We start from the raw sequence: 26,592 nt of genomic DNA, 5'->3' as shown, positions 1-26,592 counted from the left end.
GGACTATTTGGAAAAGCTGGACGAGTACAAGTCCATACGGTCAGATGCATTGCATCCAACAGTGCCAAAGGAGTTGGTGGATGTGATTGCAGAGCCATTGGCCATTATCTTTGAAAACTCATGGTGATCTGGGGAGGTCCCAGATGACTGGAAAAAAGGCTAATGTAGTGCCAATCTTTAAAAAAGGGAAAGAGGAGGATCTGGGGAACTACAGGCCAGTCAGCCTCACCTCAATCCCTGGAAAAATCATGGAACAGGTCCTCAAGGAATCAATTCTGAAGCACTTAGAGGAGAGGAAAGTGATCAGGAACAGTCAGCATGGATTCACCAAGGGCAAGTCATGCCTGACAAATCTAATTGCCTTCTATGACGAGATAACTGGCTCTGTGGATGAGGGGAAAGCAATGGACGTGTTATTCCTTGGCTTTAGCAAAGCTTTTGACATGGTCTCCCACAGTATTCTTGCTGGCAAGTTAAAGAAGTCTGGGCTGGATGAATGGAGTATAAGGTGGATAGAAAGCTGGCTAGATTGTTGGGCTCAACAGGTAGTGATCAATAGCTCCATGTTTAGTTGGCAGCTGGTCATAGAATCATAGAATCATAGAATATCAGGGTTGGAAGGGACCCCAGAAGGTCATCTAGTCCAACCCCTTGCTCGAAGCAGGACCAATTCCCAGTTAAATCATCCCAGCCAGGGCTTTGTCAAGCCTGACCTTAAAAACCTCTAAGGAAGGAGATTCTACCACCTCCCTAGGTAACGCATTCCAGTGTTTCACCACCCTCTTAGTGAAAAAGTTTTTCCTAATATCCCATCTAAACCTCCCCCACTGCAACTTGAGACCATTACTCCTCGTTCTGTCATCTGCTACCATTGAGAACACTCTAGAGTCATCCTCTTTGGAACCCCCTTTCAGGTAGTTGAAAGCAGCTATCAAATCCCCCCTCATTCTTCTCTTCTGCAGGCTAAACAATCCCAGCTCCCTCAGCCTCTCCTCATAAGTCATGTGTTCTAGACCCCTAATCATTTTTGTTGCCCTTCGCTGGACTCTCTCCAATTTATCCACATCCTTCTTGTAGTGTGGGGCCCAAAACTGGACACAGTACTCCAGATGAGGCCTCACCAATGTCGAATAGAGGGGAATGATCACGTCCCTCGATCTGCTCGCTATGCCCCTACTTATACATCCCAAAATGCCATTGGCCTTCTTGGCAACAAGGGCACACTGCTGACTCATATTCAGCTTCTCATCCACTGTCACCCCTAGGTCCTTTTCCGCAGAACTGCTGCCTAGCCATTCGGACCCTAGTCTGTAGCGGTGTATTGGATTCTTCCATCCTAAGTGCAGGACCCTGCACTTATCCTTATTGAACCTCATCAGATTTCTTTTGGCCCAATCCTCCAATTTGTCTAGGTCCTTCTGTATCCTATCCCTCCCCTCCAGCGTATCTACCACTCCTCCCAGTTTAGTATCATCCGCAAATTTGCTGAGAGTGCAATCCACACCATCCTCCAGATCATTTATGAAGATATTGAACAAAACCGGCCCCAGGACCGACCCTTGGGGTACTCCACTTGATACCGGCTGCCAACTAGACATGGAGCCATTGATCACTACCCGTTGAGCCCGACAATCTAGCCAGCTTTCTACCCACCTTATAGTGCATTCATCCAGCCCATACTTCCTTAACTTGCTGACAAGAATACTGTGGGAGACCGTGTCAAAAGCTTTGCTAAAGTCAAGAAACAATACATCCACTGCTTTCCCTTCATCCACAGAACCAGTAATCTCATCATAAAAGGCGATTAGATTAGTCAGGCATGACCTTCACTTGGTGAATCCATGCTGGCTGTTCCTGATCACTTTCCTCCCATGCAAGTGCTTCAGGATTGATTCTTTGAGGACCTGCTCCATGATTTTTCCAGGGACTGAGGTGAGGCTGACTGGCCTGTAGTTCCCAGGATCCTCCTTCTTCCCTTTTTTAAAGATTGGCACTACATTAGCCTTTTTCCAGTCATCCGGGACTTCCCCAGTTCGCCACGAGTTTTCAAAGATAATGGCCAATGGCTCTGCAATCACAGCCGCCAATTCCTTCAGCACTCTCGGATGCAACTCGTCCGGCCCCATGGACTTGTGCACGTCCAGCTTTTCTAAATAGTCCCGAACCACCTCTATCTCCACAGATGGCTGGCCATCTCTTCCCCATTTTGTGATGACCAGCGCAGCAGTCTGGGAGCTGACCTTGTTAGTGAAAACAGAGGCAAAAAAAGCATTGAGTACACTAGCTTTTTCCACATCCTCTGTCACTAGGTTGCCTCCCTCATTCAGTAAGGAGCCCACACTTTCCTTGGCTTTCTTCTTGTTGCCAACATACCTGAAGAAACCCTTCTTGTTACTCTTGACATCTCTTGCTAGCTGCAGCTCCAGGTGCGATTTGGCCCTCCTGATATGATTCCTACATGCCCGAGCAATATTTTTATACTCTTCCCTGGTCATATGTCCAACCTTCCACTTCTTGTGGTATCAAGTGGAGTGCCCCAAGGGTCAGTCCTGGGGCCGGTTTTGTTCAATATCTTCATAAATGATCTGGAGGATGGCGTGGATTGCACCCTCAGCAAGTTTGCAGATGACACTAAACTGGGAAGAGAGGAAGATATGCTGGAGGGTAGGGATAGGATACAGAGGGCCGTAGTCAAATTAGAGGATTGGGCCAAAAGAAATTTGATGAGGTTCAACAAGAACAAATGCAGAGTCCTGCACTTAGGATGGAAGAATTCCATGCACCGCTACAGACTAGGGATCGAGTGGGTAGGCAGAAGTTCTGCAGAAAAGGACCTAGGGGTTAGAGTGGACGAGAAGCTGGATATGAGTCAACAGTTTGCCCTTGTTGTCAAGAAGGCCAGTGGCATTTTGGGCTGTATAAGTAGGGGCATTGCCAGGAGATGGAGGGATGTGATCGTTCCCCTCTATTCAACATTGGTGAGTCCTCATTTGGAGTACTGTGTCCAGTTGTGGGCCCCACACTACAAGAAGGATGTGGAAAAATTGGAAAACGTCGAGCGGAGGGCAACAAAAATGATTAGGGAACTGGAACACATGACTTATGAGGAGAGGGTGAGGGAACTGGGATTGTTTAGTCTGTGGAAGAGAAGAATGAGGGGGGATTTGATAGCTGCTTTCAACTACGTGAAAGGGGGTTCCAAAGAGGATGGATCTAGACTGTTCTCAGTGGTAGCAGATGACAGAATGAGGAGTAATGGTCTCAAGTTGCAGTGTGGGAGGTTTAGGTTGGCTATTAGGAAAAACTTTTTCACTAAGAGGGTGGTGAAGCACTGGAATGCATTACCTAGGGAGGTGGTGGAATCTCCTTCCTTTGAAGTTTTTAAGGTCAGGCTTGACAAAGCCCTGGCTGAGATGATTTAGTTGGGGATTGGTCCTGCTTTGAGCAGGGGGTAGGACTAGATGACCTCCTGAGGTCCCTTCCAACTCTGATATTCTATGATTCTATGATTCTGTGATATACATTCCCTCTAGGCTTCCAATGACTATTGTCCTACATATATGTCATGACTTCCCCTAGCAGGACATTTTGGCCACTTGAAAACTCAGCACCTCATCTCTTGTGTCTTCTGGTGGCCTTGCATGGAGACCTATGCGGCCTCTTACAAGGTATGCACCCTCTCGAAGGGTAAACCCCTTGGACTCCTACAACTCCTTAGGACTCCACTTAGTCCCTGGACAAGTATTGCCTTATCCCGTGCACTGTCCTACCCTTCTCCCAGGAAACTGCCCAGCTCTGGGGTGGACCAAGTTGTCTGCTTCTATGTCTTCCCAGAGTGAATCCTCTCTGACTGCAGTGTGCAATTTATCTCCCACCTCGGCCAAGAAGCTCTCCAGATTTGGGGCATTTGTTTCTGCCTCTCCTCTGTCTACCGTCTTCAGACAATGGTCAACTGGAGAGAACCAACCAGATCCTGGAGCAGCATCTTCAATACTACATAAACGTCCACCAGAATGACTAGTCCTTCCTGCTATGTCAGGCAGAGTTTGCGCACAATAATGCAGAACATGTGCTTATGGGACAAAGCCATTTCCCCCCCAAACTATGGATTTCACCCTTAGTTCTCCCCACAACTACTTCCCACAGCTCAGCAGCCCTGAACTGGATACAGCAGATACATAAAACTGAAGATGACATGAAAGTTCACCTGGAGGATGCCAAGAAGAGCTACAAACAATATGTGGACCATCAACAATAGGAAGGGCCCACCCTTTTGGTAGACCAGAAGGTATAGTTCTTGATGGGAAAAACAAACAAACAAAAAGAAAGAACTTACACATGAACAGGCCATCTTGTAAATTGGACTACCAGTTCATTGGCCTCTACTGAGTTTGCCAGCAAGTTAACCCAGTCACATTTTAAATTTAACTTGCCCTGTTCTTTCCAAATACACCCAGTTTTCCATATGTCACTCCTGAAGCACCATATTCAAGACTCATTCCCTTACCACTCCCAATCACTCTCCCACACCAGTACAAGTTCAAGACCATGATAAGTATATAGTCGATGAGATACTTCATGCCAGGATCAGATGGGGTAGATTCTGGTATCAAGTGGACTAGGAAGATTATGGCCCTGAAGAGTGCTCTGGGAACTATTAGAGAATGTCCATGGTCCTACCCTGGTAAATGCCTTCTACAAAAGCCATCATGGAAAACCTGTCCAATACCACCAGGAGAGTAAACACTTGGGGGCAAGGACTGTCTCTTACTGTATGTTTGTTCACTGCCTAGCACAAAAGGGCCCTAATCTCAGCTGGGGGTCTCTAGGCACTCCAGTAATGTCCATATCAACATTTCTACCACCCTCAGTCCAAACCACCAAGTGAATTTCCCTGGAGGTGGGATTTAGTTCTAGTTGAGTACATTTTATTTCCTTTTTCTTAAAAATATTGGTTAATATATTGCAGACAAGCATGATTTCTTGAAACTACAGTAGGGAGATACAGGCTTTGAAATGGGAATGATGTATGGGATGTAGAGGTTTAGTTTGAATACAATAATTCTGAATCAAAAATAGTAAGAAAACAACATTCTAAAATGTAGAGAAGCTTAATCTAATCACAATGTCATGCTCTTAATTCCTCCTGACTCTTAGCAGTTTCCTTAATGAGGTTAAATGCTCTCTCTGCCACCTGGAGTTCCATTAGAGAAAGTTGTGGATCATGTAACAGCACCTTAACTCATCTAATCAGATCATTTTGGATTTTTTTCTATAAACAATTTGTAAATAATTTGTAATTTGTAAAAGTTTTATGTTGTTGCCCTTGTAACTTTGCAAGGTCATGCATCTGGAACAAAAAGAATATGTTTGTTTAAAATGCTTGGTGGTGGCAGCATACTGTTCAAGGCCAAGGCAAAGTTTGTACCTTGGAGAAGTTTTTAACCTAAGCTGGTAAGAATAAGTTTAGAGGGTCTTTCATGCGGGTCCCCACATCTGTACCCTAGAGTTCAGAGTGGGGAAGGAACCCTGACAGGAAGACAAAGGGATAACAAGATACTGTGGTGAGAAAGCTTAAGCTGGGAACTAAAAAAACCATACATTTTAACCATTTAATTAATCATTGGAACAGCTGACCTAGGGATTTAGTGGATTCTCCAACATTTGGAGCCTTTAAACCAAAACCATATGACTTCCTAAAATCAAGAGTTATGAGCTTGAAGAAGGAATCATTTGGTGAAATTCTGTGGCCTGGGTTATGAAGAAAGGTCCTTTCTGGTCTTACAATCTGTGATTCCCCTTTATGCTAAGGCCCAGATATGTTACAATGGATGCTTCAGTCTGCTTGAGCTTAGGGGCAGAACCAGGCCTATCAGTCACTGGCAGCAAGGAAATGCTCTACACCCTGGAGACTGCAGTTTGCCTTGCAGCCCAGTTGGGACAGCATCACCTCAGCCCCCTGTTTCAAGAAGGGGAAAGAGTATCTTCACACACCAACCTGCCAGCTAGTGAGGAGAACTTTAAACTAGTTTCAAGGGGAGCAGGAGACAAAAGCCCACAGCTAAGCATAAAAACGCTGACATTTACAGAGGGCCAGGTGTTGAGAGGAGAAGGTCACATGGAAAATTACAATAGGATCTGTCAGGGTTTTCTTCCCCACTCTGAACTCTGGGGTACAGATGTGGGGACCTGCATGAAAGACCCCCTAAGCTTATTTCTACCAGCTTAGGTTAAAACTTCCCCAAGACACAAAATTCCTCTTATCTGGGATTCAGTATGCTGCCACCACCAAGCAATTTAACAAATAATTAGGGAAGAGAACACTTGGAGACGTCTTCCTCCAAAATATCCCCCCAAGCCTTACACCCCCTTTCTTGGGGAGGCTTGAGAATAAACAAGATAAGCATAGACCAGCCTTGGATTTTTAGGACCCTAAACACCCAATCAGATTCTTAAAAAACAGAACTTTATTAGAAGAACAACAAAAAAAAAAGATAAAAGAAACATTCTCTAAGATTAGAATGGAAGATAATCTCACAGGCAGTGAGATTCAAAACAGAGAATCCCTCTCTAGGCAAAACTTTAAGTTACAAAAAGACACAAAAACAGGAATACACATTCCCTCCAGCACAGTGAATTTCACAAGCCAAAAACAAAAGAAAATCTAATGCATTTTCTAGCTAGATTGCTTACTAACTCTATAGGAGTTGGATTGCTTGCTTTCTTGATCTGTCCCCAGCAGAGGCATCACCCAGGCAGACCGAGCCTTTCCCCTACACCAAGATTTGAAAGTCTCTTGATGCCTTATTGGTCATTTTGGTCAGGTGCCGGCCAGGTTACTTGAGCTTCCTAACCCTTTACAAGTAAGAGGATTTTATAGTACTGTATCAGAGCTTCTTAACCCCTTCCCTTTATATTTATGACAGAATCATAGAAGCAACAAGAGGGAAATCAATGCAGGAATCTGCTCAACATTTTAGAAGTGTATAGACAAATGAAAGGACTATGAGGAACAAACAGGAAGAACTGGAAATTAGTACTTATGCTAGATTATGACTTAATTGGCATCACAGAGACTTGGTGGGATAAATCTCATGATGGGAATATTGGTGCAGAGGATAAAAGTGCGGGAGGTGTTTCATTATACATCAAGAATATATATACGCTTGTTCTGAGGTCCAGAAGGAGGTAGAAGGCAGACCAGTAGAAAGTCTCTGAGTAAAGATAAAAAGGGTAATAAATAGGCGTGATGTCATAGTAGGATCTACTAAAGACCACCAAATCTGGAAGAAGAGATGGATGAGGCATTTCTAGAATAAAAATATCCAAAGACACATGATCTGGTAGTAATGGGGGACTTCAACTATCTGTTGGAAAAGTAATATGGAAAAACACAAAATGACCAATAAGTTTTTGGAATGTATTGGGGGATAACATTTTGTTTCAGAAAGTGGAAGAAGTAACCAGGGGGAAAGCCATTTCAGGTTTGATTCTGACTTGGGAGCATGTCTGAAGGTGGAAGGAATATGGGTGAAAGTGATCATGAAATGATGATTTCATGATTGTAAGGAAAGGAGGAAGTGAGAGTAGCAGAATAAGTACAATGGACTTAAAAAAAAAGCAGATTAACAGAGAACTGGTACATAAGGTTCTATGGGAAGAAAATCTAAGGGAAAAGGAGTTCAGGAGAGCTGGCAGTTTCTCAAGAAGACAACATTAAAGGTACAACTACAAGCTAACCCAGTGCAAAGGAAAGAAAGGAAGAGGAGTAAGAGGACAATATAGCTCCATCAGGAATTATTTAATAAACTGAAAATCAAAAAGGAATCCTACAAAAAGTGGAATCATGAGCCAATTGCTAAGGAGGTGCACAAAAGAATAATACAAGCATGTAGGGACAAAATTAGAAAGGTGAAGCCATAAAATGAGTTGTTACACCAGGAAAGAGACATAGGAACAAGAGAAAGATGAAGGAAAATATAGGTCCTCTATTTATTGGTGAAGGAGAGCTAATAACTGATTATATCAAGAAGGCTGAGGTATTTTGCTTAATTCTTCAAAATAAAAAGATCTTTGGTGAGCAGATACTTAACACAATTGATATTAACAAGAAGGAGGAAAGCACACAAGCCAAAATAGGGTAAGAACAAGAATATTTAGCGAAATTAGATATATTCAAGTTGTCAGGATGAAATTTATCCTTCAGGAGCTAGCTGAAGCAATCTCAGAACCATTAGCAATTATCTTGGAGAACTCCTGGAGGATGGGTGAGGTCTCAGAGGAAGGGAGAAGAAGGGTAAACTTAGTACCAGTCTTTAAAAAGGGGAACAAAGACAACCTGGCAAATTATAGACCAATCAGCCTAACTTAGATACCTGGAAAAATACTGGAACAAATTATGAAACAATTAATGTGTCAGCACCTAAATGATAACAGGGTTATAAGGACTACCCATTATGGATTTGTCAAGAATAAATCATGCCAAACCATCGTAGTTTCCTTCTATGACAGGATTAGTGGCCTAGTGGATGGGAAGAGGCAATAGATGGGATATCTTGAATTTAGTCAGGCTTTTGACACAGTCCCACATGGCATTCTCATAAGCAAACTAGGGAAATGTGGTCTAGATTAAATTACTATGGGGTGTGTGTCTGCACAGCTGGTTGAAAGACCATACTCAAAGAGTAATTATCAATGGTTTGCTGTCAAACTGGGAGCGGGTATCTAGTGAGGTTCCCCAGCTAACAGTACTGGATCCAGTACCATTCAATATTTTCATTCATGACTTGGCTAATGGAGTGGAAAGTATGTCTATAATATTTGCAAACAAACTGGGAGGGATTTCAAGCACTTTGGAGGACAGGATTAGAATTCAAAATGGCCTTGATAAATTGGAGAATTGGTCTGAAATCAACTAGATGGCATTCAATAAAGACAAGTGCAAAGTACTTTACAATTACGAAGGAAAAAATCAAGTGCACAAGTATAAAATGGGGAATAACTGAGTTGGTGGTAATACTGCTGAAAAAGATCTGGGGGCTATAGTAGATCACAAATTGAATGACTCAACAATGTGATGAAGTTGCAAAAAAATCTTATTCTGGGGTGAGGCTTCAGTTGGAATACTGTGTACAATTCTGGGCGCACACTTTAGGACAGATGTGGATAAACTGGAGAGAGTCCAGAGGACAGCAACAAAATGATAAGAGACTTAGAAAATGTGAGCTATGAGGAAGAGTAAAAATACTGGGGCATGATTAGTCTTGAGAAAAGACTAAGGGGAAACCTGATAAATCTTCAAATATGTTAAGGGCTATTATAAAGAGGACACTGATCAATTGTTCTCCCATGTCCACTGAAGGTAGGACCAAAAGTAATAGGATTAATCTGTAGCAAGGGAGATTTAAGTTAGATATAAGAAAAGCTCTCTCACTATAAGGGTGGTTAAGCTCTGGAATAGGCTTCTAAGGGAGGTTGTGAAATCCCAATCACTGGAGATTTGTTAAGAGTAAGCTGGACAAACAGCTGTCAGGGATGGTCTAGGTTTAGTTGGTCCTTCCTCTGCCAAAGAGACTGGACTTGACTTCAAGGTCCCTCCTAGTCCTACAGTTCTATGTTTCCATGATTCCCTGGTCAGGAGAAGTAGACAGGACTGGAAAAGAAATGGTTCCAGGAAAAATACCCCGCCTCCAATCTCCATGAGAAGAGAGTGTTCAGAACCTCACAAGAATATTCAGTACCTTAATAATGCTGAGCACCTTGCAGAATTGAGCTGTCTTTATTGAATGTCATCTAGTTGATTTCAGACCAATTCTCCAATTTATCAAGGCCATTTTGAATTCTAATCCTGTCCTCCAAAGTGCTTGCAATCCCTCCCAGTTTGTATGCAAAAATTATAGACATACTTTCCACTCCATTAGCCAAGTTGTGAATGAAAATATTGAATGGTACTGGACCCAGAAGGGCAGCATACCAGATGGAAGATTGCCCCTATGTCCTTATAGCCTGCGCTAGTAGCTATGCCTCTGACTGAGGAACTCAGCCACCTACTCCTCTGCTTTCCAGCAGGCTGAAGATGAAGGGCATTGGACACAGCACAGATGTGGCCAACACCAAAGAGTTTGGTAAGGGGCCTTTAGGCCTAGCTACCTCCCCTTGCTGCCACCTCTATAATAGTCTCCCCACCACAATCGAGGGGATCTGTACTCATGTCCCAATCTGAGATGTCAAGGGGAAACATCTATCTGACCCCAGTGGATCCTATGCAACAGAGAGAATTTCTGGGGACCTGATGCTTGAGCCCAGGGCAGTATCTGCTATGAGAGATACAGAAGGAGCCCATGTGGGGAAGGGAAGACCAATAAACTCAGACTCCGTGGGGACAGGGACGGAGTCAGTCACCTGAAATATTCTTGGAACAGTCTGAGCCCAGTCTTGCTTTCTCCTCTGAAGAAAGATCATGGGGACAAACTCCTGAAAGAGAAATAAATAAAAAATTAAACCCCACAAGAATATTAATGATCAGTGAGATATTAGTTTTCCAATGACACATCACATGGCAACTTTTAGATATAGATTATAATAGTGAGTTGTGCTACACTGAGCTGGTCAGGCAAGTTGAAACTCACTCCTAGATACCAAGGAGCCCCTTGCCTTCTGGCATAGGGATGCTCTTAGGGTCACAATTTGATTCCTGGAGTATGTTGGACTCAAGACAAGTACAGACACATGATTGACTTCTCTGGAATCATACACCTGGGCTGAGTATGAATACTATCCGGTATAGTGTCTCATATCAGAAGAATAACCGAAGATAGCCAAAATGATAAACAGGTATTGACTTCAATAGGCACAGTATCATGCCCTCAATAAAGCAGTACACAGGGGTGAAAGGCTACATAAGCTGGAGCTAGACTGTGGAAAAAGAGGCCAGCTGAACAGAGCAGCTGAGACAGATGTCAAATTAGAAAAAAATTCAGAAGAATTCTTTCAGTTTATTAAAAATAGGTGCCACTGTCTGCTAGCCTCCGACACTACACATTCATTTAAGTTTATGCAGGCCATAGTTTATGTAACCTAATGAGCAATATTGCCTATGTTAGATACTGGTACATGCTGAAAAGATAATATAGTAATCAATACCAGAGAATTTTGCTTCACAGAGGTTCACCTCCAAAGAGCATGTTAAATTATGGACATTTTCTACATTCGCTCAGAGCCAAGAATTTATATTTCTGTAGTGTTAGATGTAGCTTTCTAAACATTCCATGTTGCCTTTTGTAAAGAGAGAGAGTAGGGTGGGCAACATCATTTGTACATTTTCAGTTCATCTCTTGTAGAAAAGGAGCTGCCCTATTCATGTCCCTACACAGCAGATGCATGGAATAAACAGATATAATAGCTAGTGGCACAGATTTACCATGTTACTAATTAATTAACCATGTGATAGGAACAGAAGTCTGAACAGCTCACACGGGAGAGTGGGAGATGAATATAAGATACATGTACTTCCTGCTTCAGATGTAATACATTTGTAATACAGGGCAGATCTTGCCCCTCTGCCATGTACATTGGTCAAACTGGACAGTCTCTATGTAAAAGAATAAATGGACACAAATCAGACGTCAAGAATTATAACATTCAAAAACCAGTTGGAGAACACTTCAATCTCTCTAGTCACTTGAATACAGACCTAAAAGTGGCAATTCTTCAACAAAAAAACTTCAAAAACAGACTCCAAGGAGAGACTGCTGAATTGGAATTAATTTGCAAACTGGATACAATTAACTTAGGCTTGAATAGAGACTGGGAGTGGATGGGTCATTACACAAAGTAAAACTATTTCCCCATGTTTATCCCTCCCACCCCCACTGTTCCTCAGACGTTCTTGTCAACTGCTGGAAATGGCCCACCTTGATTATCCCTGCAAAAGGTTTTCCCCTCCCCCCCCGCTCTCCTGCTGGTAATAGCTCACCTTAAGTGATCACTCTCGTTACAGTGTGTATGGTAACACCCATTGTTTCATGTTCTCTATGTATATAAATCTCCCCACTGTATTTTCCAATGAATGCATCCGATGAAGTGAGCTGTAGCTCACGAAAGCTTATGCTCAAATAAATTTGTTATTCTCTAAGGTGCCACAAGTACTCCTTTTCTTTTTGCGAATACAGACTAACACGGCTGCTACTCTGAAACCTGTCTTTGGCACCTTATAGACTAGCAGATGTATTGGAGCTTAAGCTTTTGTGGGTGAATACCCACTTCATCAGATCATGTAGTGGAAATTTCCAGAGACAGGTATACAAGTCTCTTCATGATCTGATGGATTTCCACTCCATACTGCTAAATGCAGTGCCTTGCATGGTGTCAAGTATCAGAGGGGTAGCCGTGTTAGTCTGGATCTGCGGCAAAGAGTCCTGTGGCACCTGAGACTAACCATCAACCTCCTGAAGAAACTCGTATATCTGCCTCTGGAAATTTCCACTACATGCATCTGACGAAGGGGTATTAACCCACAAAAGTTTATGCTCCAATACATCTGTTAGTCTATAAGGTGCCACAGGACTCTTTGCCACTTTTACTAGTATCCTTGGTCAAGTGTCTTCTGCAGGGCCTCTGCCCTTCACCAGCTCTTCTGTGGCTCAGCCCTCCTTCCAGGTCACATACCATCCACCTCCCTTCCATGATACTAAGATCCCCAGTTGATGTAAGTGAAAAGATCCTTTGACCCTCCTGGGCTCCACTCACAGTTCTTTGATAAGTGTGACAGAGTGCTGACTCCCCAGGCTTTTTCCCCATTGGGTGTCCAAATGCAACATAAACTGGTGCTCTGCCCCTGCTGGACTTTTTCTTCTATTCGGTGGTTCATGTAGGCCATACTTCCGGGCTCCCCCACAGGAGCTTACCCTGCTCCCTTTCGAACACCAACCACTGGACTGCCTCCCTGAAAGCCCCTTGCTCCAGCAGTCGGCCAGAAGAATTGTCCGTATTCTTGTGGCTCAGCTCTCCAGCAACAGCCAGCTCCAAACTGCTGTGCCTCTCCAAAGGTACCCACCTGCTCTAGTCTCCAAGCTAACAACCCGAGGTCCCCTTCTGTTTCCGTTACCCAGTCTTCCTTCAGAGTTCTCCCAGTTTACAGTTTACTCCAAGCCCCTAACTCAGGGTTCCTCCTCTACAGGAGCCTGCACTACTTCCTGTGGGTTTTCCCCTGGCCTCTAGTCCCAGAACATCCGCGGGGAGAAAAGTCTCAGTTGGGATCTTCCTTCCCAGCTAAGCGGCTTCCTACTTGTATTGTTCAGGCAATTTTCTCATAGAACTCAGCTGCTCCCTTGCTAATTGGCTAATGCGCCACCATCTGGAGCACCTACCTGCTCACAAGTGTAGTTTACAGGGTGAGCATGGGCCAGTTAGGCCATGATTCTCCCTAAAGGGCCAGTTGTTGCATGACACTGCCCCAAAAACTGACAGTCTAAGACAAGAGACAACAGATGAATACAGACAGATGGGGGAGTATAAGGAAATAACAACCAGGAATCTGTACACGGATTAAGGTCTAGTTTTGCTGGACACTGTACAGAAGTGTAAGAAAACTGTCTGTGCCCCAGAGGAGCTTACTGGTCGACGTCAGACAGGATTGAACAAGTGGACAAAGCACAAGTGAAGGCAGTGGATAGGAAGCAAGGTAACAAAAAGTAAAGAGATCTAGCAAAAAAATAGAAGTCTCATCTTCTGTCAGACATCAATATGCTTCATTTTTAATAAACATTCATCATTGTATTATAACCATCGCATACTTTCTTAGGACTAGATTCTGCCTGATACCTATTTGATTGTGCCGTGTCAGGGAGGGTGTAAAGAACCCTCACCCACCACCTATTAAAACAGAAATCTTGAAAAAGAGCAAATTTATGTTCTTCCTTAATTGCAGCAATAACAAGCACATAGAAACATAGATTTGTAAGTTTACAATCACTACAAACATTGGTTTTTAAGGCATGTGGCCCCAATCTTTCAAATAGGTGTTCATGTGAATACTTTTTTTTTAATATGAGCAGCCCCATTCAGTTCAGTGTGGCTATTCATATAGATTCATAGATTCCAAGGACAGAAGGGACCTCTTGGTACATCTACACTGTGATCAAAGACTGCGGCACAGCCACGGCTGGCCTGGGTCAGCTGACTTGGGCTCACGAGGGTCAGGCCACAGGGTTATAAAACTCCAGTGTAGGTGCTCAGCCTGGAGCCCAGGCTCTGGGACCCTGCCTCCTTGCAGGGTCTGAGAGCCCAGGCATCAGCCTGAGTGTGAACATCTACACTGCAATTTTATAGCCCCATGGCCCAACCCCAGTGAGCCTGAGTCAGCAGACCCGGGCCAGCCATGGGTCTTTCATTACAATGTAGACATACCTATTGTGATAATCTAGTCTGACCTCCTGTATAACATAGTCCATAGAACTTCCCCCAAATAATTTATTTTTGAGCTAAAACATACCTTTAAAAAATCCAATCTTGATTTAAAAATACCAGTGACAGACAATCCACCACGACCCTTGGCAAGATTCCCATGTTTATAAATTCAAGATTCCCATGTTTATAGCCCTTTTGAACACAATATTAATACTGGGAGCCCATGTTCAGCTGATTGTCTATCATGACCCCTAATTTTTTTTACAGTCATGGTTTCCCAGGGTAGAATTCCCATTCTGTAATTATGGCCTACATTCTGTGTTCATAGATGTATACATTTACATTTAGCTGTATTTAAACGCTTATTGTTTGCTTGCACACAGCATATCAAGTGATCCAGATTACTCTGTATCAGTGACTTTTCCTCATCATCTTTTACTACTCCCCCAATTGTTGTGTTATCTACAAATTTTATCAGTGATGATATTGTTTTTTTCCAGGTCTTTGATAAAAATGTTAAATAGCATAGGGAGGAGAACCGATCCCTGCGTCACTTCACTAGAAACATACCTGCTTGATTGTGATTCCCTGGGTACAACTGCATTTTGAGACCTGTCAGTTAACCAGTTTTAATCCTTTTAATGCGTGTCATATTAATTTTGTATCATTCTATTTTTTTATCAAAATGTCATGCGGTGCTAAGTCAAAAGCCTTGCAGAAGTCTAAGTATATTACATCAACATTATTACCTTTATTAATCAAACTTGCATTTGCTTCAGAAAAAGATATGAAGTTAGTTTGACAGGATATATTTTCCATAAACCCATGTTGATTGACATTAATCATATTACCCTCCTTTAATTCTTTATTAATCAAGTCCTGTACTAGTTGCTCCATTATCTTGTGCAGGTCTGATTTCATATGACAGGCCTATAATTACCTGGGTCATCCCATTTACCCTTTTTAAATATTGGCACAACATTAGTTTTCTTGCAGTCTTCTGGAATTTCCCCAGAGTTATTGAAAATCAAAATTCATGTGCCAGCATGCTTCTCAGCCCGCTCTTTTAAAACTCTTAAAAGCAATTTCTCTAGACCAGCAGCTGTTATCATCCTCCTTAGTTACCATTGGAATGGAAAGTGTTTTATCGTTATCATATGATATGACTATATCATCTGTTTTTCCCAAATACAAACCAGAAATATTTATTGAATATTTCTGCCTTTTCTGCATTATTATTGACAAATCTACCTAGTCCATCTAGTGACTGACCAATAACATTTTTAGGATTATTTTTGTCCCTAACATACTTAAAAACTCCTTTTTATTGTCCTCAACTCTGCTAGCCATAGATTTCTTGTTGTGTCCCTTTGCTTCCCTTATCAATTTTCACATATATTAGTGTTTGTAGGATCAAGACCTAAGTGAAGTGGCTATTTCCAGCTGAAAAATAGCCTCTGTACCTTCTGTTCCACAAAATCTCTGTGAACTTCTCAGGCTAATGCCCCTTCCTAGTCACCATATACTAGAGCAAAATCTTTTCAGTTACACCAAGTTGTTCCATATGTACACTATTGTAACTCAGAGCAAAATTTAACCACATGGACCACCAAGTTTAATAGCCATATAAGGACAATAATGGGAAACCCACAGACAGTACTCAGATGTCTTCTAACATCTGAATGCAGGACAGGATGGTTTTATTTATTGTTTTCTATGCACTGATGTTGGTATGCTCAGATCTGTATAATACATTTTTGTCAATTTCATGACCAGAGGATTTTTAAATTAGTCAATTTCACATTTTCAGATGTTTACATCTGAAATTTCACTGTGTTGTAAATGTGGGGGTCCTGACCCAAAGGAAGGTCAAGGGGGGAGGGGTTGCAAGGCTGTTGTAGGTGGGTCATGGGATTGCCACCCTTACTTTTGCCTGCTGCTTGAAGGGGAACTGCCTTCAGAGCTGGGCAGCCAGAGAGGAAGGCTGCTGGCCAGATGCCCAGCTCTAAAGCCAGTGCCATGACCAGCAGCAGTGCAGAAGTGATGGTCGCAGGGAATGGGAGTGGGTTACCATGTCCGGTTTTCCCAGGAGTCTCCTACCTGAGTGAGGGGCTGATAGCTGGAGCTGCGGCCTCTCTGTGTGGGAGGGAGGTGATGTCTGGAGCCGCAGCCTCTCCCCACAGGGAGGAGACAGCTGGAGCTGCAGTCTCCCCACCACGGTTAATCTGGAGGCGGGTATGGCCCGCCCCAAGAGCAGCCACTGCAAGGGAAGAGGATGTCTCATCCTCCCCATCCCCATCCGGGACTAGCAGCTGCAGCCCTGCACAGGGTAGGAGCCTGTGGCTGGGTGCCAGATTTCAAAGGGGAGATCAGACTTTACAATCCGTGATGCCTTTTCATGGCCATGAATTTGGTAGAGCCCTATGTATAAGAAATAGATAAAGACACATGTCCTAATATTTAAAAGTGCACCTTCTAAATTGCATGCAATCTTTTGTACATACTTGACTGCCACAGACTATCATGATTTGGGTGTGAAAATAGGAATATGTGTATGCTAATTAGGTTTTTAAGTATACACAGGTGGTTGTGTCTGCTCAGGTTAGGAACATGGAAAAATATGTACCGAATTTAGTGCATGCAAGTGTCCCCACCGTAAGGGTTTACAACCCAAAAGACAAAAGGAGACAAAGGGAATGAAAAATATCTCAGAAGATGGGTTCTTCCAAAACATCTGATTATCAAGGAGAGAACACAAATGTTTTAAAAATAGATGCACTGATTAGAAAGGAATGTAAATTGTGTTTAAATAAATGTCTTTGTTCTGGTCTAATTTTGAAAATACATTGTTTGATTACTCATGCATAACTGAGATCAGTAAAAGTACCTATGGGAGTAACTTTTTCCAGGCTTGGGCCTGAAACTACTGTACTGTTATCAGAGAGGGAAAGGGATTAAACACTAAGTGAATTAAAGTACCTAGCAAACTTTGGGTGCTTTATAAATAATAACTACAATGCAACTGCATCAGAAACTTATGATTAAAGAAGAATGTTTTTGGTAACTACAAAATTGAACAAGTAATAAGCAACAACATAAGAACGGCTATACTGGATCAGACCAATGATCCACCTAGCCCAGTATCCTGTCTTCTGGCAGTGGCCAGTGCCAGACGTGTACAGGGAGATGTCAGCAAACCAGTAAAGTGCCTGAAACCACTATGGCTTATTGCTAAAAGCAGCCAAGTCAACAGGCTATAAATTGGCCATGTCGCAGTCTCAGCTGGACCAGGGAAGGAGGGGAGGGAGTATTGGGTGCCACAGAAAGGGCAGCTTGACCCCGCTTCCTTCCTGATAAGAATTGTGTTGAAGTTGAGGAGTACTTGTGGCACCTTAGAGACTAACCAATTTATTTGAGCATAAGCTTTCGTGAGCTACAGCTCACTTCATCGGATGCATACTGTGGAAACTGCAGAAGACATTATATACACAGAGACCATGAAACAATACCTCCTCCCACCCCACTCTCCTGCTGGTAATAGCTTATCTAAAGTGATCACTCTCCTTACAATGTGTATGATAATCAAGGTGGGCCATTTCCAGCACAAATCCAGGTTTTCTCACCCTCCGCCCCCCCCCACACAAACTCACTCTCCTGCTGGTAATAGCCCATCCAGTGACCACTCTCTTTACAATGTGTATGATAATCAAGGTGTGCCATTTCCAGCACAAATCCAGGTTTTCTCACCCCCCCCCCTTTTTTTTTTTTCCAAAAACCACACACACAAACTCACTCTCATGCTGGTAATAGCTTATCCAAAGTGACCACTCTCCTTACAATGTGTATGAAAATCAAGGTGGGCCATTTCCAGCACAAATCCAGGTTTTCTCCCCCCCCCCCCACAAACTCACTCTCCTGCTGGCAATAGCTCGTCCAAACTGACCACTCTCCTTACAATGTGTATGAAAATCAAGGTGGGACATTTCCAGCATAAATCCAAGTTTAACCAGAACGTCGGGGGGGGGGGGGGGTAGGAAAAAACAAGGGGAAATAGGCTACCTTGCATAATGACTTAGCCACTCCCAGTCTCTATTTAAGCCTAAATTAATAGTATCCAATTTGGAAATGAATTCCAATTCAGCAGTTTCTCGCTGGAGTCTGGATTTGAAGTTTTTTTGTTGTAAGATAGCGACCTTCATGTCTGTAATTGCGTGACCAGAAAGATTGAAGTGTTCTCCGACTGGTTTATGAATGTTATAATTCTTGACATCTGATTTGTGTCCATTTATTCTTTTGCGTAGAGACTGTCCAGTTTGACCAACGTACATGGCAGAGGGGCATTGCTGGCACATGATGGCATATATCACATTGGTGGATGTGCAGGTGAACGAGCCTCTGATAGTGTGGCTGATGTTATTAGACCCTGTGATGGTGTCCCCTGAATAGATATGTGGGCACAGTTGGCAACGGGCTTTGTTGTAAGGATAGGTTCCTGGGTTAGTGGTTCTGTTGTGTGGTATGTGGTTGTTGGTGAGTATTTGCTTCAGGTTGGGGGGCTGTCTGTAGGCAAGGACTGGCCTGTCTCCCAAGATTTGTGAGAGTGTTGGGTCATCCTTCAGGATAGGTTGTAGATCCTTAATAATGCGTTGGAGGGGTTTTAGTTGGGGGCTGAAGGTGACGGCTAGTGGCGTTCTGTTATTTTCTTTGTTAGGCCTGTCCTGTAGTAGGTGACTTCTGGGAACTCTTTGGAATTCATTTTCAAATTGGATACTATTAATTTAGGCTTAAATAGAGACTTTGGATAAGCTATTACCAGCAGGAGAGTGAGTTTGTGTGTGTGGTTTTTTGAAAAGGGGGGGAGGGTGAGAAAACTTGGATTTGTGCTGGAAATGGCCCACCTTGATTATCATACACACTGTAAAGAAAGTGGTCACTTTGGATGGGCTATTACCAGCAGGAGAGTGAGTTTGTGTGTGTGTGTTTGGGGGGGGGGGTGAGAAAACCTGGATTTGTGCTGGAAATGGCCCACCATGATTATCATACACATTGTAAAGAGAGTGGTCACTTTGGATGGGCTATTACCAGCAGGAGAGTGAGTTTGTGTGTGTGTGGGGGGGGGGGGGCAGAGGGTGAGAAAACCTGGATTTGTGCTTGAAGTGGCCCACCTTGATTATCATACACATTGTAAGGAGAGTGATCACTTTAGATAAGCTATTACCAGCAGGAGAGTGGGGTGGGAGGAGGTATTGTTTCATGGTCTCTGTGTATATAATGTCTTCTGCAGTTTCCACAGTATGCATCCGATGAAGTGAGCTGTAGCTCACGAAAGCTTATGCTCAAATAAATTGGTTAGTCTCTAAGGTGCCACAAGTACTCCTTTTCTTTTTGCGAATACAGACTAACACGGCTGTTACGCTGAAACCTGTGTTGAAGTTGCTGATACATTTTAGAAGAGCAGGATGTGCCCCAGGAATGTTTATTGGGGGCCTCAAGGCTGCAAACTCTGCAAAAACCCACACCTGGTTAATCAGTAATCAGAAGGAACCTCTTGCTTGACCATTGAAACTGCTTACTTAACAAGTTTGCTTTAAGGGACATGCCATTGTATTACTTTGTATAAATAAAGGGGGAAACATTTGAGGTGGTGGGACTCTTCAGGACTGGGCTCTCCCTCTGGATACATCTTGTGTTCCCCACCGGCAGATGGGCTGCCACTGTGCCACTGCTGTTGCTGTGCCACTCGAGGGCCACATGCAGCTTCGGTAATTATCGAGGGTTGGGGGTGTTTTACTAACCGGTTGCAGACGTGTGTAAGGGCTTGAGACTACGTAAAGTTTAGCTTTAAGTGAAAGCACTTTTGCATTATCCTGTTTGTGCCAGCCATCTATCGGTCGGACAGCCGTGTCTCCCCTGATTTATTTCCTGACACCACCTAGCACAGAGTAAAAGTTACCAAGAGCTTTGGGTTGAAAGAACCCCGGGTAACAGATGCACATGACAGTGAACAGCAGAGAGGCTAACAGAGGGAGTTTGCCTGGGAGTTCGTCTGGGGAGAGCCCACTGAGGCTTACATGTTGCCGGCTTCTCTGAGTAGTTTCTACAACTCCTGAGGAAGCTCGTATAAAGAAGGTAATATGGATGGGGAGTGTTCAGCTGTTGTGGCCTGCACTGGATGTGCCATGTTTGTCTTTCTTCCACAGGACAGAAGCGACTTTGTCTGTACAAAGTGCAAGCTGGTCTCCATATTGGAAGAGAAGGTTCAAGGTCTGGAGAAACAAGTATCGACCCTGCGTTGCATAAGAAAAAGTGAAGATTTCCTGGACAGACATCAGGATATGCTTCTACAGGCACAATATTCTGAAGATTCAGAGCAGACTGTGCAGTGGGGACAGGAGGACGGTGAAGAAATTTGGGAACATGTGACCTCCAGAAGAAGAAAGGGGAGCATCCATGTACCAGCAGCACAGATACAGGTAAGCAACTGTTTTCATGTTCTCTCCACAGGTACTAATGCAGAGAGTGGACTAGATGATACATCTGAGGGAAGGGAACAGAAGGAGACTCCGCCGATTGGAAGGCATGAGATGCACTGTCCTAGGGATGGGGGTTCCACGACCACCGGTCCCAAGAGGAGGAGGCGGGTGGTGGTGGTCGGGGACTCTCTCCTCAGGGGGACTGAGTCATCTATCTGCTGCCCCGACCGGAAAAACCGAGAAGTCTGCTGGTTGCCAAGAGCTAGGATGCACGATGTGATGGAGAGACTGCCGAGACTCATCAAGCCCTTGGATCGCTACCCCTTCCTGCTTCTCCAGGTGGGCACCAATAATACTGCCAAGAGTTACCTTGAGCGGATCACTGTGGACTACATGGCTCTGGGAAGAAGGATAAAGGAGTTTGAGGTGCAAGTGGTGTTTTCGTCCATCCTCCCCGTAGAAGGAAAAGGCCTGGGTAGAGACCGTCGAATCGTGGAAGTCAACGAATGTCTATGCAGGTGGTGTTGGAGAGAAGGCTTTGGATTCTTTGACTATGGGATGGTGTTCCAAGAAGGAGGAGTGCTAGACAGAGACGGGCTCCTCCTAATGAAGAGAGGGAAGAGCATCTTCGGAAGCAGGCTGGCTAACCTAGTGAGGAGGATTTTGAACTAGGTTCACCGTGGGAAGAAGACCAAAGCCCTGAGGTAAGTGGGGACATGGGATACTGGGAGGAAGCACAAGCAGGAGAATGCGAAAGGGGAGGGCTCCTGCCTCATACTAAGAAAGCAGGACAAACAGCAAGTTATCTCAAGTGCCTATACACAAATGAAAGAAGCCTGGGAAACAAGGAGAGAGAACTAGAAGTCATGGCACAGTCAAGGAATTATGATATGATTGGAATAACAGAGACTTGGTGGGATAACTCACATGGAGTACTGTCGTGGATGGATATAAACTATTCAGAAGGACAGGCAGAGCAGAAAAGGTGGGGGAGTTGCACTGTATGTAAGAGAGCAGTGTGATTGCTCAGAGCTCTGGTATGAAACTGCAGAAAAACCTGAGTGTCAATGGAATACATGTTGAATACAGGCTCCTGCCTCATACTGGGAATGAGGGGCGATCAACAGGTTATCTCAAGTGCTTATATACAAATGCACAAAGCCTTGGAAACAAGCAGGGAGAACTGGAGGTCCTGGTGATGTCAAGGAACTATGACGTGATTGGAATAACAGAGACTTGGTGGGATAACTCACATGACTGGAGTACTGTCATGGATGGTTATAAACTGTTCAGGAAGGACAGGCAGGGCAGAAAAGGTGGGGGAGTAGCACTGTATGTAAGGGAGCAGTATGACTGCTCAGAGCTCCAGTACGAAACTGTAGAAAAACCTGAGTGTCTCTGGATTAAGTTTAGAAGTGTGTGCAACAAGAGTGATGTAGTGGTGAGAGTCTGCTATAGACCACCGGACCAGGGGGATGAGGTAGATGAGGCTTTCTTCCGGCAGCTCACGGAAGCTACTAGATCGCATGCCCTGATTCTCATGGGTGACTTTAATTTTCCTAATATCTGCTGGGAGAGCAATACAGCGGTGCATAGACAATCCAGGAAGTTTTTGGAAAGCGTAGGGGACAATTTCCTGGCGCAAGTGCTAGAGGAGCCAACTAGGGGGGGGTGCTTTTCTTGACCTGCTGCTCACAAACCGGGTAGAATTAGTGGGGGAAGCAAAAGTGGATGGGAATCTGGGGGGCAGATTCGACTCCCTCAGGGAACGGATGGCCAGGATCCCCTGGGGGACTAACTTGAAGGGGAAAGGAGTCCAGGAGAGCTGGCTGTATTTCAAGGAATCCCTGTTGAGGTTACAGGGACAAAGCATCCCGATGAGTCGAAAGAATAGTAAATATGGCAGGCGACCAGCTTGGCTTAATGGTGAAATCCTAGCGGATCTTAAACATAAAAAAGAAGCTTACAAGAAGTGGAAGGTTGGACATATGACCAGGGAAGAGTATAAAAATATTGCTCGGGCATGTAGGAATGATATCAGGAGGGCCAAATTGCACCTGGAGCTGCAGCTAGCAAGAGATGTCAAGAGTAACAAGAAGGGTTTCTTCAGGTATGTTGGCAAGAAGAAGAAAGCCAAGGAAAGTGTGGGCCCCTTACTGAATGAGGGAGGCAACCTAGTGACAGAGGATGTGGAAAAAGCTAATGTACTCAATGCTTTTTTTGCCTCTGTCTTCACTAACAAGGTCAGCTCCCAGACTGCTGCGCTGGGCATCACAAAATGGGGAAGAGATGGCCAGCCATCTGTGGAGATAGAGGTGGTTAGGGACTATTTAGAAAAGCTGGACGTGCACAAGTCCATGGGGTCGGACGAGTTGCATCCGAGAGTGCTGAAGGAATTGGCGGCTGTGATTGCAGAGCCATTGGCCATTATCTTTGAAAACTCGTGGTGAACCGGGGAAGTCCCGGATGACTGGAAAAAGGCTAATGTAGTGCCAATCTTTAAAAAAGGGAAGAAGGAGGATCCTGGGAACTACAGGCCAGTCAGCCTCACCTCAGTCCCTGGAAAAATCATGGAGCAGGTCCTCAAAGAATCAATCCTGATGCACTTGCATGAGAGGAAAGTGATCAGGAACAGCCAGCATGGATTCACCAAGGGAAGGTCATGCCTGACTAATCTAATCACCTTTTATGATGAGATTACTGGTTCTGTGGATGAAGGGAAAGCAGTGGATGTATTGTTTCTTGACTTTAGCAAAGCTTTTGACACGGTCTCCCACAGTATTCTTGTCAGCAAGTTAAGGAAGTATGGGCTGGATGAATGCACTATAAGGTGGGTAGAAAGCTGGCTAGATTGTCGGGCTCAATGGGTAGTGATCAATGGCTCCATGTCTAGTTGGCAGCCGGTATCAAGTGGAGTGCCCAAGGGTCGGTCCTGGGGCCGGTTTTGTTCAATATCTTCATAAATGATCTGGAGGATGGTGTGGATTGCACTCTCAGCAAATTTGCGGATGATACTAAATTGGGAGGAGTGGTAGATACGTTGGAGGGGAGGGATAGGATACAGAAGGACCTAGACAAATTGGAGGATTGAGCCAAAAGAAATCTGATGAGGTTCAATAAGGATAAGTGCAGGGTCCTGCACTTAGGATGGAAGAATCCAATGCACAGCTACAGACTAGGGACTGAATGGGTAGGCAGCAGTTCTGCGGAAAAGGACCTAGGGGTGACAGTGGACGAGAAGCTGGATATGAGTCAGCAGTGTGCCCTTGTTGCCAAGAAGGCCAATGGCATTTTGGGATGTATAAGTAGGGGCATAGCGAGCAGATCGAGGGACGTGATCGTTCCCCTCTATTCGACATTGGTGAGGCCTCATCTGGAGTACTGTGTCCAGGTTTGGGCCCCACACTACAAGAAGGATGTGGATAAATTGGAGAGAGTCCAGCGAAGGGCAACAAAAATGATTAGGGGTCTAGAACACATGATTTATGAGGAGAGGCTGAGGGAGCTGGGATTGTTTAGCCTGCAGAAGAGAAGAATGAGGGGGGATTTGATAGCTGCTTTCAACTACCTGAAAGGGGGTTCCAAAGAGGATGGCTCTAGACTGTTCTCAATGGTAGCAGATGACAGAACGAGGAGTAATGGTCTCAAGTTGCAGTGGGGGAGGTTTAGATGGGATATTAGGAAAAACTTTTTCACTAAGAGGGTGGTGAAACACTGGAATGCGTTACCTAGGGAGGTGGTAGAATCTCCTTCCTTAGAGGTTTTTAAGGTCAGGCTTGACAAAGCCCTGGCTGGGATGATTTAACTGGGAATTGGTCCTGCTTCGAGCGGGGGGTTGGACTAGATGACCTTCAGGGGTCCCTTCCAACCCTGATATTCTATGATTCTATGAATAAGTTTAGAAGTGTGAGCAAGGGTTATGTCGTGGTGGGAGTCTGCTATAGACCACGGGATCAGGGGTATGAGGTGGACAAGGCTTTCTTCCGGCAACTAATGGAAGTTACTAGATCACAGGTTCTGGTTCTTATGGGAGACTTGAAGCTCCCTGATATCTGCTGGGAGCGCAATACAGAGGTGCACAGACAATCCAAGAAGTTTTTGGAAAGTGTAGGGGACAATTTCCTGGTGCAAGTGGAGGAACCAAGTAGGAGCAGAGCTCTTCTTGACCTGCTGCTCACAAACTGGGAAGAATTAGTGGGAGAAGCAAAAGCGGATGGGAACCTGGGAGGCAGTGACCATGAGATGGTTGAGTTCAGGATCCTGAAACAGGGAAGAAAGGAGAGCAGCAGAATATGGACCCTGGACTTCAGAAAAGCAGACTTTGACTCCCGCAGGGAGCTGATGGGCAGGATCCCCTGGGACAATAACATGAGGAGGAAGAAAAGGAGTACTTGTGGCACCTTAGAGACTAACCAATTTATTTGAGCATGAGCTTTCGTGAGCTACAGCTCACTTCATCATCAATTTATTTGAGCATGAGCTTTCGTGAGCTACAGCTCACTTCATCACTTCATCATACAGCTCACAGCTCACGAAAGCTCATGCTCAAATAAATTGGTTAGTCTCTAAGGTGCCACAAGTACTCCTTTTCTTTTTGCGAATACAGACTAACACGGCTGTTCCTCTGAAACCTGTCATGAGGAGGAAGGAATCCAGGAGAGCTGGCTGTATTTTAAAGAGTCCTTATTGAGGTTTCAGGGACAACCCATCCCGATGTGTACGTGGAAGATTGGACAAGTAAAAATATTGCTCGGGCATGCAGGAGTGAAATCAGGAAGGCCAAATCACACCTGGAGGTGCAGCTAGAAAGAGATGTTAAGAGTAACAAGAAGGGTTTCTTCAGGTATGTTCGCAAGAAGAAGAAAGTCAAGGAAAGTTTGGGCCCCTTACTGAGTGAGGGAGGCAACTTAGTGACAGAAGATGTGGAAAAAGCTAATGTACTCATTGCTTTTTTTGCCTCTATCTTCATGAACAAGGTCAGCTCCCAGACTGCTGCACTGGGAAGTACAGCATGGGGAGGAGGTGACCAGCCATCTGTGGAGAAAGAAGTGGTTAGGGACTATTTAGAAAATCTGGATAAGCACAAGTCCATGGGGCCAGATGCGCTACATCCGAGCATGCTACAGGAGTTGGTGGATGTGATTGCAGAGCCATTGGCAATTATCTTTGAAAACTCGTGGAGATCAGGGGAGGTCCTGGATGACTGGAAAGGGCTAAAGTAGTGCCCATCTTTAAAAAAGGGAAGAAGTAAGATCCGGGAAACTACAGGCCACTCAGCCTCACCTCAGTCCCTGGAAAAATCATGGAGCAGGACCTTAAGGAATCAATTCTGAAGCACTTAGAGGAGAGGAAAGTGATCAGGAACAGTCAGCATGGATTCACCAAGGGAAAGTCATGCCTGACTAATCTAATTGTCTTCTATGACAAGATAACTGGCTCTGTGGATGAGGGCAAAGCAGTGGACGTGTTGTTCCTTGACTTTAGCAAGACTTTTGACACGGTCTCCCACTCTATTCTTGCCAGCAAGTTAAAGAAGTCTGGGCTGGATGAATGCACTATAAGGTGGATAGAAAGTTGGCTAGATTGTCGGGCTCAATGGGTAGTGATCAATGGCTCCATGTCTAGTATCAAGTGGAGTGCCCCAAGGGTCAGTCCTGGAGCCGGTTTTGTTCAAGATCTTCATTAATGATCTGGAGGATGGTGCGGATTGCAC

At 44.4% G+C, this 26,592-nt stretch overlaps 1 protein-coding gene across 6 annotated transcripts in view; it reads left to right on the top strand.

Annotated features, from left to right (window-relative positions):
• Positions 1–26,592, top strand: part of TAFA5 (TAFA chemokine like family member 5) — a 783,444-nt gene that overhangs the window by 702,325 nt on the left and 54,527 nt on the right. For all 6 annotated transcript variants that reach the window (XM_075124474.1, XM_075124478.1, XM_075124479.1 and 3 more), the window contains one exon: positions 20,607–20,879. In XM_075124474.1, the coding sequence (XP_074980575.1) occupies positions 20,607–20,879 (273 nt within the window). The remainder of the gene's footprint in view (positions 1–20,606; positions 20,880–26,592) is intronic.

Source organism: Caretta caretta, chromosome 1, assembly GCF_965140235.1.
Source record: "Caretta caretta isolate rCarCar2 chromosome 1, rCarCar1.hap1, whole genome shotgun sequence".
Classification (NCBI taxonomy): Eukaryota; Metazoa; Chordata; order Testudines; family Cheloniidae; genus Caretta; species Caretta caretta.
The sequence above is the reverse complement of the archived record's forward strand: the minus strand, read 5'-3'. Positions and strand labels throughout refer to the sequence as shown.